This window comes from Mastigoproctus giganteus, chromosome 1, assembly GCF_048544385.1.
Source record: "Mastigoproctus giganteus isolate SK-2022 chromosome 1, ASM4854438v1, whole genome shotgun sequence".
Lineage (NCBI taxonomy): Eukaryota > Metazoa > Arthropoda > Arachnida > Uropygi > Thelyphonidae > Mastigoproctus > Mastigoproctus giganteus.
Window position 1 is genome coordinate 88733376 of NC_143575.1, and position 17048 is coordinate 88750423.

General features: G+C 38.6%; 1 protein-coding gene across 2 annotated transcripts in view; it reads right to left on the reverse strand.

Moving 5' to 3' along the window:
• LOC150090978 (parathyroid hormone/parathyroid hormone-related peptide receptor-like) overlaps positions 1-17048 on the reverse strand; it is a 135742-nt gene that overhangs the window by 67843 nt on the left and 50851 nt on the right. For both annotated transcript variants that reach the window (XM_090380918.1, XM_090380926.1), the window contains exon 2: positions 1109-1226. In XM_090380918.1, coding sequence (XP_090237044.1) covers positions 1109-1226 — 118 coding nt within the window. The remainder of the gene's footprint in view (positions 1-1108; positions 1227-17048) is intronic.

Genomic DNA, 17048 nt, shown 5'->3' on the forward strand with positions numbered 1-17048 from the left:
CAGTCTTTCAGCTACGATGAATTTTATTAATGTAAGTTTTTAGCTCCTCATATTAAATGCTTCTTAGATCTGCCAATACCGTGTTCCTCTAGGTAAAGAGGGGTAAAAATTCCTGGAGATAATCGAGAAACAGTGGTTTGGGTATGCAATTCATTACTTCAAACACTCAAAGATTCCACCTGTAAAATCCGGCAATTGTTGGCAGCGTCGAAGAGCTGAACGATAAACTTTGACAAGTGTTTTTGGTGGGATGGACGAAAAAGATCGTTCAATTTCATGTCCAAATTCTTCATCTATTGCTGATTTCTGATTGTAAACATCATATCCTTTAAAGCCATAACGTCCGATGGACTCAAATCTGGAAACGTGGGGAAAATTCAGCACTTCCTCTTCAACCTACCCAGTAGTGTGGAAATTTACCATCAAGATAGGTTCTGACATCACAATGAAAATGTGATGCTTCCCCCCCACCTTATGATAGTAAACATCTTCATCTGACAAAGGAAGAGTACCATAATCATGCGGTCTTTTGTTGTATAAAAGCCAAGCTCACCTCCTGTCATTCGTTATGTTCACCAACCAGCACTACTCCTAATCTGGCAATCATAAAATGTATTAAGAATACCGGGCACGCTGCATAGTTGACTCATAAAATCACTCACCACCATGTTTACCGGTAAGCATATTACTACGAGCTGAGAAACTCTTAGGACCATGTACATTGTAACGCCATGTTTAATAAACAAACAGTTTAGGACAATCCATCAAACGTTATCACATTTTCTGTTGTGTAATGCACTGAAAGAACTTAAATGGCAGCTGTTGTGTTCTTTGATGTTATTTTACTCGGCACAGTTTGTAACGGTTCCACGTCAGTAAATATCCAAGTCACCGTTTAATTTTATTTGATGCTACTACGTAACCTAATATTTCTCTCAGAGTTTCTACCTCATCTGTCTGCGAATAATTTTAAACAGAATAAATACTTTAAACGTCTACTGCAAAGAACATGAACTGAGTTTACATTAACAATGCACACATCAAAAATTGGACCGTAGGGATGAAGGGAGAATTCGATTACAATGTATTCATCTATAAGTAAGCTTACCGTCGGTGGGTGGCGTTGAAAACAATATTTTCTCATTGCATTCCTCCTCTTTTCTATGAATGATTTCTTGTTGTCCCATAAGGTCACTGTTTAACGAAGAACTGCTTCTTTCGGACGACTAGAGGAGAAATAGGTTGTTAAAAACTAAGCATTAAAGCAGCAGTTAATGGTTACATCATGCATTGAAACAAGAATTCAGCTGAGTTAAAAAAGATTTCTATTTTGAGAACAAGCACTCTAAAACAGTAAATTTTAGCAATAACAGTATCTTGGTTACCTCTGTGGAACGTACAGTTCTTTAAAGTGAATTCTATCCTGTGTAATGCACTGAATTGCATTACACAGGATACAATCCTTGTCTTTCACCTAATGTCCTGAATTGAGCGCAGATTATTGGCCAGCCTTAAATACAGCGTTGTAGAGCTGTATTTTAACGCTTTAATTAAGACCCGAGTTCACAGGTATCTGCCGACTTATTTGGAAAGGTTGTGTAACTAATAATGGCTAAAATAGCCCATTCCAAAATGACATTCAACATTCGGTTTTCTGTTCCGCCGGATGAAAAACCCAGATAAAGAATAAAAGCTAATATAACCCTTGCCCGCGACCGTTAATTTGGCCAGCATTTTCATTCTTATACCCGGATGGAAGATTTCACTGCACACTACATGTTGAATTGGAACCGAACAGCGCAGTCTCAGTGTGACCAACTTGATTTCCTAATATTTACCTCACTTCGTATTAACAGCTTTGTGGCTGGAAGGTTAACGAAACTTTAATGAACTGAAATGGTCCCATAAATAATAATTATAGTAATAAAATTAATTTTGTATCATTTTATGGTCTCGTTCGGTGAAAACAAAATGAGCGTTACCATAGAAATGATGCGTCCATTCATTAAAGACAACTGCAAATAGCATGGACGAAAACCAACGAGCAATAAAAGTGGAGGATATTAGAACAGGAATTTTCTCTTCTTTATTTGAGCGACGTTTCAATATCGGGATTGTCATACGGTACGTGACTAACAGACGAAAATGGATATCTCCGTGAGCCAGCATATTGGCGTGATCGGGATAACGATCAGTTGCAGTGTAACGTGGCTATATCGTGTAGAGGACACCAGTGAAAACAGGAAGAAGTTTGTTGTTATTCTTGTACTGCAGCTCGAAAATGGATGGATTTTTGCTGTAATTTTGAATGTGGACAGGGTTCGTCGTTTTTATTTCTCTTTAAAGTGGAGAAGAACAGAAAGATATAATCGGGGGAAGAGGAGGGAATCAACACCAAATTTATCCTCGTTTAAGGCTGGAGTGATCGCAGTACCATAAAATGTCCAGCAAATATTTTAAGAGAGCGTGCTTGTAGGATGACAAGTTGTGTTCAGAATCTGTGGCCATGGAGCAGTAGTATGTCGTGAATTGTGTGTGTTTAATGGCTGTTTTCCTTTCTGCGGGATGAAAAGTAGATTTTATTTCTAAATTCAATTGTTTTGAACGCTGTGTTTAATTTGCTAGCGATTCAGACTGAATGCAGACTAATTTTAATGGGATATGATCAGCCATCGAGGGGTCTTCTATAGAGAAATGCATAGCAGGCAGTGCAGTAGCCTGTCCCGACTGAAGGAACTTTCATAGCGTTGTTGGACGGTCTCTTCCGAGAGTTACCATCTCCTCCTCCGTAGCCGAGTGGTCAGGAGAAAAAGTGCAGTAGCACACGCGCCTCGAGTAGACCTGGGTTCAAGCCCCTGACTGCTAAATGCGGTCGATCTGCCAACCCACACTGGACCAGTGTGGCAGATTATGGTTCATATCCCTCGACATGAATTGTTGAAGAGGTTTTCATCCAGAGGGATTGATAATGGCTGCAGTTTTTTTTTTTTTTTTTTTAACGCCAAAAACTTGGGTTCTTCAGCACGCTATTTTTATATTTTTTTGTTTTTTAATATTCAGCGAGAACTAGTTTGAAAATGACAAGCTCTATTGGAGCTCTTTGTTGGATTTCATAAGGCACAATGCGGGATGCTCACTATTTCACGCATAGTTAAGCTTAAAGTCCACTACATATCAGTAGAGAAAGAACGCATTCGCAGGAACACAACATTTGTAACACAAAATTCGTTTTCAGTCCATTTAGAGCGAGACTTACAGATCATTTTATGAGGTTCGTAAAAGGACCAAAATGAGTTTCCCTGACAGATATATTTGAGTTTCCACAGCGTTTCCCTGTAGCAAATCAAGATTTTCCCGAAGGCTTGTCTCTGCTTAGGCAGAAGTTATTTATACACAAATCGATTTTTCATCGTTCTGTATAAACTATTGAGCTGAAAGTCATCCTGTAAAGAATTTCTATCTACTGTTTTCTAACTAAATGAACTAGATGCACATAAAACAGTAAGGAATATAAATCCAGCGGCCGCTTGAATCTGCGATAACTTGTTTCTCTATTTGTTTCAGCTTTCAGAAACATCACAGAAGATTTGCAGGTTTCTTGTTACAGTAGATTCCAGGCTGCAGAATATCTCCATACGTGAACAACAGTCATCCGATTGCAGTTGAATTACAATAACATTAACCGTTCCTTTTTGTGACAAAGATAACCAAAAATAAAGCAAATTTCAGAAATACAATTAAGTGATATCTTGCAGTCTTTGAAACAAAACGTTAAGGGCGAGAAAAGCTCTAAAATTTATTGAAAGACAGCATCATTAGTGGAGTAGAATGGTGTATTCGGACATAGAGCATTAATCGATAGAACCCCTTCCCAGCGCTGTAATGAACATCATCACTGAAATCATTAACTACGGTGTGCAGCAGCTAGGGGGTTTGAACTCGCATCAACCTGTCGCAACCGTAATCAATGAATAAAAAAGAGGGACATCAAGAGAGAGATGGGAAAAGACCGCCATTTTATTGGTATATGGATTTTGGACTTGGTTATAGATATTGGATTTCTAATTGGATTATCACTGGATTAATACTTTTGGACTTGGTATATGCATTTTGGTCATCTTCAATGGTCTGTAATAAAAGAAAGTTCAAGAAGATACAAACCATGTTCGCTTTTTGATATGAATAAAAATGGACCATAAACTTTCGGGTAAAAATATTTACAGCAACAAACACGTTCACCATGGTACTCTGGTCATGGATAATCTTCACATAAGCGGATGGTGTTTCACTTGCACACTCTCAAACATTGTTTATTCACCAGTCCATTCAATCGAAAATGGCACTGACTGCAGACAATGAAACTGTCAATAAGACCTTCCTTTTCGCCAAAATGTTGACATAAAAATCGTGATGGCTTTTAGCATTTGTACGATTTTTAAGCTCAGCCATTTTTTCATTCTCCAAGTGATTGGTTGGGACACCAAACAAAACCTGCCCTGACATTTCCACATTTCATCACTCACACTAGTCTTCCAATGTTTTCTGGTATGTGGTAAAGAACAAAGTTCCTATATCAACCATAAAAGTAATTTCTATTTGGAGGCTCTTTTCCATGGTGTGTGTTAAAGCTCCATTCAAGTTATGGTGAAAGGAGTTTTAACACACGCTTCAATGTTTATCAAGTTCAAAGGCTTTCAAAGTAATGAAGCTACTTTTGGGATACCTTCTGAACTTTTGCAAGAAAAGATATCTGCGAGAAACTCTGTGCAACGTCAAGTCAAAATATGTCACCATTTATATAAAAGCGTTATGTATAGAACATTATGCCCAAATTGCTACAGCACCTACACAGTAAAAACTTGCAGTAGATTGGAAGATCATGTGTGGGTAGAAAGTATTATGGTAATCAAGAAAACATAGCCAGAGAAATCAGAGTGGTTGACCATATGTGGAACTCTGGCCACAGAGTTAATACCACGAATGCATGACACATACAGGGAAAGATACATTCTCTAGCAGAACTTTCAACAAATGTATATTACGCGCACACGTGTACGAATGGGATAATCATTACCAGAAAGCTCTGGAGGACAATTTTCACCCACAACAAGCTCGCGCAATTGTTAGAGAAGAAAATATCAGCAGGGTTCATCGGTCTACGACAGTTGATATAGCCAGAGTACTGGATTTCAGTGATGAATCTGTCTAGCATCATCCATGACAGATTACAGTACGGGAATTTCTGAGAAAAGTGGGTTCTCCAGTGCAACTGCATACGGTCCAATATGGCAACCAACACAGACTGCACTGTGAATTGACTTAGAATCCTCCTTACAGTTCGTACTTGTCGCCTTGAGATTTTCTTGTGTTTTGAAGACTGGAAATTATCTGGTAGAACGTCGATTCCACACGTTCAAAGTAAAATGAAGGAAACGCTCAAAATAATGATGCCAACAACAAGAAAAAGAAGATTATTGGAGGATATAAAACTCTGGTGCGCAGATAAGGTAAGTGCTTAAACTGTAACGGAGAATCTTTGAAAAATAAAGTGCCAGATATTGAAAAACAGAACGTCTAGTTATGCTGAAATTTAAATCTTTACGAGGAAAGGTCAGAAACCATTTGATGCTATCTGAATATGAATCAAGTACCCATCAGAAAGGAAATGGATCCCAACGACGACAGAAATAAATCTTCTGGGAAAAACTGTTGTTTTATACAGAGAAAGACAGAAATCAAACTTTCAAATGGTCAGGCACAACATCATTCCCCAAGCTGTCGTGAAGGAGTTTATCCACCACGCTCAAGCAAGGACATATCATCCTTTCTTAAGAATGATCGAATTGATGAGAGAAATGAAAGCTGTGGAAACGATAATGAACAACTTAATTGTTCAGTTCCTTAAAAAAATCCATTCCAAAGTTAGGGGAAACTTTGAAATAAAGTAGAATAATATTGACAGCATTTTTTATAGTTAGAAGTTCACACTTTTCACACTTTCTGTTTTTTTCACATTTCCATCGACTGTTTAACTTAAAGATCGCCAAGTACGCGCGTTAAATATCTTTCTCAAGTTCGCTTTTGTCCATTTTAAACACAAACTCGAAACCAAGAGCTTAAGGTCCATAAGGGCATTGCCTGTAAAAGCTTAGCAAGGATTACAAAACAGTCACAGAACGCTTCCAAGTCAAAAAGAGGATTCTTGCGTTCTCTATGGGCGGATTAGTTCTTAAGCATTGTCACGGACATTTGAACACGACGCTAAACTTCTTGTACAAGCTAGTCACGCTTTCCGTGTTAGGAATGTGACCCAAGAGAACGAAGATACTTGACAGCGAGTATCTGATGTTTGAATGGGGAGTAAGATAGATTTCTCGCATTCACTAGCAAAGGAGTTTCACGTATTATCAACTAGTGTGCTACTGGAAGAGAGTAATTATAATTAATACTTTTAATTATAATAAGCTTAGACATACTAAAAATAGTTTACTTAATGCATGCAGTGCATTACCTTTCAGGCACATTACAAATAGTAATAATTCATGATTTATTAATTAAAATGTAAAAACCAATGACTTTTATGCGCGAACCGAGTACAGTATAAAGGTGATTATTTAATGCCAGTCTTCTAAATTTAAGAAATTTTGCAATTTGCTTCTTATATTCTGTTAGATCTTGAACATTATTTGTTCTGTTCCACTGTCAATATACCTTTTGTTTTGCGTTATGTTATTTAAGAGCTTTGGAGAACCAAGGCTTCGAGAACTGCCCAATATTAATCAGCTTCGATGCTCCTTTTCTTGTAATTTCTGCCAATTTAAACATTAGCAATTTGATTGCTTCATGAAACTCCAAATGGAGGAGGAGATTTTTCCAACTGAAGTTGCTTTACATTGATATGATAACTTTTTTTTGAGAAACTTGGTTGAAAATACCATTTTTTTCTTTTTCTTCTATTGCCATACAAAACATAATGGCCTGTGGTCTGACGTGAATTTACATTGCGTGACCCTGACTTCTACATTTGAAAATTATGAAAGAGTAGATCTAGAACATTATAGCCTTTCTCTTTGGAACACTGACTTCTTGCTTAAGGTGTAGGGTTCCCAGATCCCTTTCGAGTTGTGCCCTCTCAGCATCTGTACCAGTCACAAGCAAATTAAACTCAGCGGCAATCTAATACTCCGTCCTATCTAATACTGTTAACAATCCAGGTTTGCAGCTCAATTTTATGCGTTCATTGTGTTTTGGTGGAGAATGATAAGAATTATTTGCAACTTTCCAGGCATAGGCTGAAAAATGGCATTCACAACCTCAAAATTATTCGAATTGCTTTTATCACAGCTTAAGAGTTCATATTTCTTATTAAATATAATAACTATTTCTAATTTCAAATGATACATAACTCGGGTATTTACTCCGAGTTATGCATACTTGTTCTCATCATATGAACCTTAACTCTTCCTGCTCTTATCTCCCATTTTTTGACTTTGTCTTCTCAATTCCTTAATTTAATTTCTTCCATTTCCTATCTTCATTTTCTTGGATCCATCATTCCAGGTTAGTATTTATTTGATCACTGTTCAAAATTGTACTTGATTTAAGATGTTCTTTATGTATTCGCAGTGTGATCACATTCTTTTCATTTGTGCTTGACTTTGTTTGTACTAGCAGCTCTTCCACTTCTTTCAGTTTTTCTTCTCATAAATTTTCCTTCTCTCACCTAAGGATCGAATGAACATAGTGTAATAGTTCGATAAATTCTACAACTAATCGCTTAGTTGTAGAATTTATCGAGTACGGATGTCTGATCTTTGCTTTTGTTTTCAAAATTCTGCCTGTGTTACTTTTTACTGCTTCGTTTGCTTCTTTTAGGACTTCTACTGGTTCAGGATTCCACCTCCTCTGCTCAGTGTTCTGCCATTAGTTCCTCTGTAAATGTTTCATTAATTTTTGTTATGCCTTCAGCTATTTCCTTTTGTTGTTTCTTTTAGTTTTTCTTTTTCATTATTATTATTTTGTCGGATTTCGATTGGTCCGATTTTAATGAAATTTGCAATCGTTCAACACATCTTTCTAAAAGAGCCAAATATAAAATTTTATGAAAGTCCACCCAGTAGGAGTGTAATTGTTACATGCGGACGAACGGACGGATGGAAATGATGGGGACAATAGGCGCTTTACTCATATATATATTCTAACGCGTCTAAAAGTGTAAGCATTAATATCTCTAGATAGCAATTTTGGATTGAAAAGACCTTGAAAATGCGTACAACGTTTATTATCTTCGCATGTCGATATATTCGCCAAAAGATGCGGATCTGGTGACAGATGAACAGATGTCTGACCACAATAAACGTAAAAAGGGGAAAAAAAATGTGTTCGTTCGTCTGCGAGTGATAACTTTTATTTTCATAACTAAAGAATCTTGATGACCCAGCTAAATTGACGAATTTACTTAATTCAACTGAGCTTATCCGATTCTATAAAAACTATGCCCAATCCAGCTTAATTGCAATCTGCCCTCATTGAGCAAGCAGTCCTGCTGACAGTCACTCTACACTGGCTTCAGGAGAAGATTTTTGCGGGGTGAAAAAACGGAATCAGCACCCAGCTAAGCAATCAACTGATCATAGATCGCAAACTTCCTCAAGCAAGATTGATAGATCTGCTGAAAAAGTTAGTGCCCTCAGCAAAGGGAAGAAAATATCTAATGATCAGGCTAAAGCAGGAAAAGAGATTAAACCACAAGAAACTGGCTCTGTAGGCGAAGCCAACATCAGTAATCTCATACCTATTGGCAACATGAGATCAGAGTCTGAGGTGACTAAAGTTCCAAAGGATAAGGCAATGCAGGTGGATTTCGACATCGGCGGCTCAGAAGACAGATTCATCGAAACCAGTAGAAGAACTCGCGAGAATGATAAGGGTCTAATTGATAGCAACACCTCTTCAGCCCATTATCGTGTAGCTTACCTCTCTTCGGCACACGCACCTTCTCGATGTGAGGACCACCTATCCAAAGGCAAATACAATCTCGCTGTAGTACCACGCAAATCCAGGTTATTTATTTCCAGGCTCAGTCCACATAAGAAGGTGGAAGTTTTACATTAATTCATCAGAAACGAAATCGGAGTGGTAGCTGAAGTTCGTGCACTTAGAACTAAACATCCATCCCACGCTTCTTTCCTGGTGACCTGCAATACATTGGACGAAAGTAAACTATTGGATTCCTGTATTGGCCTCCGGGATTAATAATCAGACCATTTAAAATCTTCTACAACAAGAGTATAAATAATGTGGAGAAGAATGATAATTAGCAATCACGGTGCAGAAACAACTCATGTTCTCTTCTTTTCCAGGCCTCTACTGTTTCTGTCCATACAGGGAGAGGCGATGATGGCTGTCAGCAATCTCTTCATATATATTATCAGAACTGTAGGATTTTAGTGAATAAAATTGACAAATTTAGAATCTTGCTTTGCTCTCTGGAGTTTGATGTATATATCTTCACAGAAGCATGGTTACACGATGGGAATCTGGATTCGGAATTGGCAGCAGTGGGCTATGCTGTCCTTAGAAGAGACAGGGGATCTAGGGGGGGGTCGCGATTATTATCTCAAACAAATTTGCAGTAACAATGCACAGGACTTTCCACAATATTGAATGAATCTTTTGTCAGCTGAAGGTTCATAACAAAACTGTTCTCATTGCAGCTTCAGCCCCCGGTCAATCTTCTTCTTATGGAGAGGCTGTTGCAAGTGCTCTGTGAGTTTGAAACTTTTTCACCAGTCGGATGAGGTTTACTTGTTTGGAGACTTCAACACTCTCCACTAGGCATTGAGAAGTCATCTGCTACAACTAGGCTGCTATAAGACATCGTGTCTGAACTTGGCCTCAAGCAGTATGACAATACTTGTGCTAGAGGCAAGGCGATGCTGGATCTCATTTTTGCATCCAAGCAGATCTTTATTTTAGAAGCAATTTCATTTCTGCCGTCTGATCACAAGGCTTTAAGCTGTCAAATAAACATATCACAGAAGAGGAGATGGACTACTCTTGTCCCAGACAAACTGAACTTTAGGGGGTAAACTTGATTGCATTCATTGGTTCTCCTTCCCACGGATTAATGATCTTGACGCAGTCACCGATCATCTTATTAGCACAATCTCCTCTATCATTCAAGAGTTCGTACCTCTCAGTAAAAATTACAGGAATAGATTCCCTCATTGGATCACGACAGACATAATTGCTATTATCCGAGCCAAAGAACAGTGCAGAAAACACTTTAGGGCGATACATGATGAAGCATATATGACACTGTTCAAGGTACATGGAAGCAACGTTAAAAGGATGATCAGAAATCAGTACGTTCGTTATATTCAATCAGTTCAACGCAGTTTTACAGTGAATGGAAACCCGAAGCCATTTTGAAACATGTTTAAGAATTCTAGTAACTGCTCAACAGGAACCAGGATCACTGATTCCGACGGCAAGCATATAACTTGACAAAACTAAGGGAGATCTTTTTGCGACCTTTTTCTCCTCCTTTTCTGAGAAAACTGTAGCTACGGCTGCTTCAGCTTATCAATTTCAAGTTGTAAGATCTTACAAGTTAATTTAAATAAAGATATTGGGTTTGTTTTTTGCAAAGTAAGATTTAAATCAGAATAAAGTTAGATTTAGTGATGGGATGGGTTAAGCGTGAGAATTAATAGTAGCAAAGGGGTAAACTATCACTGCCCATAATACAAAAGAGCAAACAGGGACAGCAGGACTAGGTAATGGGGGCCATTTGTGAATGGGCGTGAAAAAGGGTTGCTCGAGAACGAACAATAGGACGGGAGACGGGATTAGACGAAGCGCCTCCTTTGATCTGTAACGCCGTCTGACCTAAACAGGAAGTGGGTGCACGTCCAGTGTTCGGTTCCAATTTAAGACCGGCGACAGGCTGACTGAGATGTGAATTTTCTGATGCTTTAGAAGGCAAGGCACAAAATGAAAATGAGTGTTTGTGGTGGTGACTGATGGACATCAAAGGGCCATACTGCCTGGGAAGAAAAAATAAGAATGTTCGAAAAGGAGGTTGGTTTGCGCGCCAAGGAGACAGCTTGGCAGAAAGGTATCAGCGAATGAAACGGAACGAAAATTTAAATAGTAAGGAGAGGATTGGTTGGAGTCCCTTACGGAGGCGTGCCAGTCTTGAGGGGCGATATAGAGTTCGGGGAACAAAAAGAGGGAGCGCGGGAAAAAAAAGAGAACCTATCGGAGAGAAAAAGGATGAAGGAGTTTTGGAAAGTTTTTAGGAGACGTATAGTGAGGAGGTGTCGATGAGAAATAATGTCAAAGTGAGGTTATCGGAATGTCAGGGAGTTTGCAAAAACTAGTAAAGTGAGAGAAGAAGATTCTCACAGATGACCAAGTCCACCGATGGAGGCTATGATACCCAGGAAAGGTCTTGGAAGGCAAATAGCAAGCCCGGAACAGAAGGAACGTGTCCGACAGGCAGAATAGCAGATCCCGAAAGCTGTGTAGCAGTCCTACAGTCTGCACGATATTTCACCGGAAGCCGTAAGATGTTGCTCTAGATGGCGGAGGATAGCAGTCCTAAATAAGGAAAGACGGAAGGCCCTAACGGAGAGGTCCCGCCAGTCACTAGAAGTAAGTGCATAAGTACTCCTTTACAAATTTCTTCTGCGAGGTACAGAAGTCAGATGCGAAAGTGGGGGATAGGAAAGGTGAATAAAATAGAGGTGTAAAGAATAGTATAAAAGATAAAAAGTATAATTTAATCCCCCCCCCCAACAAAGTCATTAAGGATGATACACTGAATAATCTCTCGGTGGACACAGCCGATATCATTCAAGCGCTTCGGAAACTTACAAAAGATTTTTTAGCTGGCCCAGATAAGATTCCACTCATCTTGTGGAAGAAATGCTTTCCACAACTTAAACATATAATATTACATATATTCAATCTTTCCGCTCAGACTGGTATTTACCCCCTCACTTCAAAACTGTTAATGTTATTCCTATCCCAAAGAGAAGCGCAATCCACTCACTAGAGAATTACCGTTCCATCTGCCTTCTGAATTCGCTGGCAAAAATTTTGGACACTGTCATTCACAACCGATTAATGGAATATTTTCATCACTTCATCTGCGACTGCCAACATAGCTTCACCAGGGCCCGATCAACTACAACTAATCTTCTCACTATCTGGCATCGGATTCTAGACACCGTCGATCGCGGAGGACAGGTTGACCTTACTAAGGCTTTCGACAGTGTCCCGCACAATCAACTTACTAAAAAACTAAGCCGCTATGGAATACTTGACCCTTTACTATCCTGGTTGATCAGTCATATTTCATATCGAAAACATAGGGTGATCATCGGACAGGAAGTCTCAAGGGAATTTTTTTCATCGAGAGGGGTACAACAGGAATCATCTCTTGGGCCTCTTTTATTCACTATCTTTATCAACGATCTACCGCAATTTGTTGAGAGAGGTGGTATCAAGATACTAATGTTTGCCGATGATGTGAAACTATATTCACCTATCAGCAGCCAAGATGATGCAGTTAACCTTTAGGCTGCTTTCAACTCTTTTGGGTTGCTTTGAATGGTTTGGAGGTTAATCCTAGGAAATGCAGCTCTTTTTCCTTTGCAGCTTCGAGGAAAAATAAGGCTTTGGTTAATCAATATTACATCAAGGAGATGCCGATTTCCAGAGTTGACGAAGTTAAAGATCTGGGAGTTACTTTTACCGCTGTATGTGAGTTTGATAAACATGTTAGAAATATATTAAACCAAGCGAAAAAACAAATTGGCTTCATTAAACGGCAGACGTACAGATTTCAAGATCCTCAGTTCTCTGTGCTCCTATTCAAGACTACTGTACTCCCTATACTGGAGTTTGCTTCTGCTATATGGAACCCACACCATGCATACTTGATAGAGCAAATAGAATCGCTCCAGATGAAATTTATCCACTATCTTTCCCGACGTAACCCTATGTTTTACCACAGAATCTTCTACCGGAATCTCTGTTCCTACTTCAAGCTTCAATCTCTGGAAACTGGGCGAACTGTTCTTGGTTTAAAACTGTTGTACCACATCTTCACTGGTTCAACCTACCTGCCGGATCTTCTATGCCATATTGGCCTTCACGCTCCAGCGGTGGCTACTAGACAGAAGACTACATTCCACATCGGTAACTCCAGATTAGAGATATCCAGGAACTCCTTCTTCAAAAGAACATTGGCACTCATGAACAAGTTTGACTTGGATGAGGCTGTGAACAAGAAACAGTTTCACAGAACTGTTTGGAGTAGGTTGACTCATTGACGGATGAGTTCTGGGCTAAAGATGTCCTCATTAATTCGTGTGAGTGTGATGTCTCCTGCAGCAACCTGCTCTCTGCGATTTTTCATGGCGCTGAACTTGACGTCATGAATAATTTTCGTGAATTGGACTTTTCCCGTTTGAATGAACTTTCATTGTACAAAGTGTTGACGAAGTTAAAGATCTGGGAGTTGATTATTCTACTATTTATTTTTATGTTTTGTACAATCTTTGTTCTGTTATTTATTTTTTTTTTCTACTCTGTTATACACTTTAACTGGGCGCATGCCTGTTGTGTATATTATATGTTAAAAATAAAATAAATAAATAAAATTTTGTTTGACTCTTTTAGAAGGATTGGTCGGGCCATCTAAAATTTCTTTGTCTGTCCGTCCGTCTGCATGTAATAAGTCGACTCACAATCCATGGATTTAATAAAATTTTATATTTCGTTGAATCAGATCAATTTATGGATCCTTCCCAAATTTTATTAAAATCAGACCAATAGAAATCCGATAATTATTATTCTTTTATTTATACATATCGCATAGGCTATTCATGCACCATATTTTGTGACCAAAGCATTGTATATTGTTTATTGCCCTGCGCTCATTGGAGGATTGAATGGACATTATAGCGGATGCGCAGAACTGAAATGTTCTCGGTTAGAGCATAAAAGTCGTTGCTTTTTTCTCCTTTTTTTTTTTTTTTTTTTTTATAAATCATGAATCATCACTATTTGCTAACGCGCCTAATGTAACGCCTTGCATATATTGACTAACTTATTAGCAAGGAAAAAAAGACTGTACAGTTTGCTGCTTTACAGTCTGTGATCAACCAGATCATGAAACATTCATCAAATGCAATTTGATCAGTTTTAACGCGATCACATTTATAAAAGTTTTTACAATCATACGCGCATGCTCACAACCGCACAACCACCAAAACCTGCTGATGCTCTAATTCACGAGACTGCTAACTTTACAAAGGTGCGAAGTTATTTCAATTACAAAATATAAACTGAAAATTAATGATTCGGGTATTTAGCAGAAACAAAACATGAGCTGAAGCGATTTCCGATGTCTTGCGCTTCCACCCCGCTGTAATTTACTCGTATGAGTCGGAGATGGTTAATTACAGACAGCGGGATGGGATAAGGGTGTGGTCCGTCTTGTTAGTCGTTTTCTAGAATATCCAGGGGGGGGGGGTATTATTATCAATAATTAGCACGCTCTTTCATTCTATGCTAGTGCATAATATTTAAGACTGCAGCGCAACACATTATTTATACACACACTGTAATTTAAGTAATATAGCATATTTCGCATGTTAAGATCTTGAGAGATATGATAATGAAAGCGATTAACAGCGTACCCAATTAACCTACAGTTGGTCCCGAAGGATTTCCACTCTTCATTCTGAAAATATGCAGCGTCTATGTGATCGACTTTTTGCATAACATCTTCAACCGCATTCTCCAGTCTGGTTTCACACCGACAATGTGGAATATCTATCACTCCCTACCAGTACCAAAAACTAACAAACCGAATGTCTTAAAACGGTACAGACCAATCTCCATATCCTGTGGGCTGCTAAAAGTTTTTGAAAAAACGATCCAACCCATTTTAGTCGAACACTGTTTCAACGGACGACCATAGCATCTCCATACCGTTATTCCTAGAGGGTCCACATTGTCTTATCTCTTAATGACCAGCTGGGCAATCCAAAAGCCCTATAAATCGTATTCCCACAGCTTTTGACACACTTTGCACGACAGAGCTGGTGAAAATTTTGAAACATTACTTCAGAATCGAAGGAAACCTACTTGTTATTCTAAATCAATTTATTACCAACAGGAAAATTCTTATCAAATATAATCACAGATTGGAGAGCATCGCCACGACCTCTGTCGGCATCCCACAAGGGGCAGTTATTTCGTCATGGTTCTTTGCCACTGCTTTAGTGCCCTTCCTTGCGAAGCACCCAAACTCCCTCTCATATGCTGATGATCTCAAGATGCTTGTCACATCAGATGATCCAACTAAAGTAGATGCAGTCGCCTTTGAAACACGAAACGTCCGAAGAGCTTGTTCAAAGATGGAACGAGCTCTTCGGAGTATAGATCTGCAACCATTCAGTTTGCCACAACTGTAAGCAGTAATTGAATAAACGTGGACTCGCATCCCTATGACAGGCTTTCGACTTTTCGTTGACATAACAACCCGATGAAATCAGGCTGTTCTCAGGACTAAACAGGGTCCTACCCAATCTCAAGATGCTTGTCACATCAGATGATCTAACTAAAGTAGATGCAGTCGCCTTTGAAACACGAAACGTCCAAAGAGCTTGTTCCAAGATGGAACGAGCTCTTCGGAGTATAGATCTGCAACCATTCAGTTTGCCACAACTGTAAGCAGTAATTGAATAAACGTGGACTTGCATCCCTATGACAGGCTTTCGACTCTTCGTTGAGATAACAACCCGATGAAATCAGGCTGTTCTCAGGACTAAATAGGGTCCTACCCCTATTGGGTAGAACCTGTTTAGGCACCCAATAGTGTCCACTCGTTCATTAACTGGACAAGCTGAAAGAAAAAAAAAACCTAGACTCGTATTATTTCTAAGAAAGCTGTCCATAAAATGCTACATTCTTAGAGTTACCCTTTTCAGCAAATACATTTCTTTCCTTTCTTCTTTGTGAGTTTAGTTCTGTTCTTTTCTTTGCGAAGACAACTTTTCGTCTTTATTTCTTCCTCCACAAATTTAACGATGTTTTCTTGTCGACAAGAAACCACAAAACTTGTATACATACACTGAAAGCTTGGAATGTGGGTTTACTTAGATTTACTGAGTAGGAGATATACCTCAAGAGATGCACCAGGCAGAAAGAAAAATTGCTGCGTGGTTCAGTAAATATGGAAGAACAAAAAACAACAGTACGTAAAATGTCACCAAGAAAATTTCTGCAGATATATCACCACGCAAACGTTATAAAGAACTACAGTTAAATATTGGTTTAAACCAGAGATAGGAATCGATCCAGTAAATATTTTCTGCAAAATTCCAATGTGTTTCGATTTAGCTTTTATTTTTTTTAACTGTTATCCCATTCGCTGATATATAAAGTAGTTTAAATACGTTATAAACATACACATTATGCAACACATGCATTGATTGAAGGACTGGATATGGGGTCCAACCGGAAAATCTTTCACCTCTTCTCTCGCTCTCTCTGGGCTTGACCTTTTCAGTTAAAAAAAAAACGAGACTTCAGGTACAAAAATAAAAAAATTTATGTGCCTGGCCACGATAACTTTCTTAAAAGTACTCGCCCCAGGGTTAATAACTTTACTTAGTGGGGACAAGCCATAAACTGCCACTGACCCAAGGTGCTGCCACAATAAAACTGAAAAAGTAAATACCTTTTCGGATTTTTTTTTATTGTTGATTTATGTTTATTGTTTTTTTTTTTTTTTTAATGAAAACCCCAAACACGAGAGGTATTGGAACCGTACTTAGTACCGTACATGGGTTGAAGGGTGAGAAGGTGAAAGAAGATATTTGTTGACATTGGACTTGAACTTCTGTAGATTGTAATTTTCAGGAAATAAGTATGAAGGAAGGTTGTTCCAGAAAACGGCAGTTGAATGAATAAATGAGGAAGATGAAAAGTTGATTCTGTGAGTTTTAAGTTGGACAGTAAAT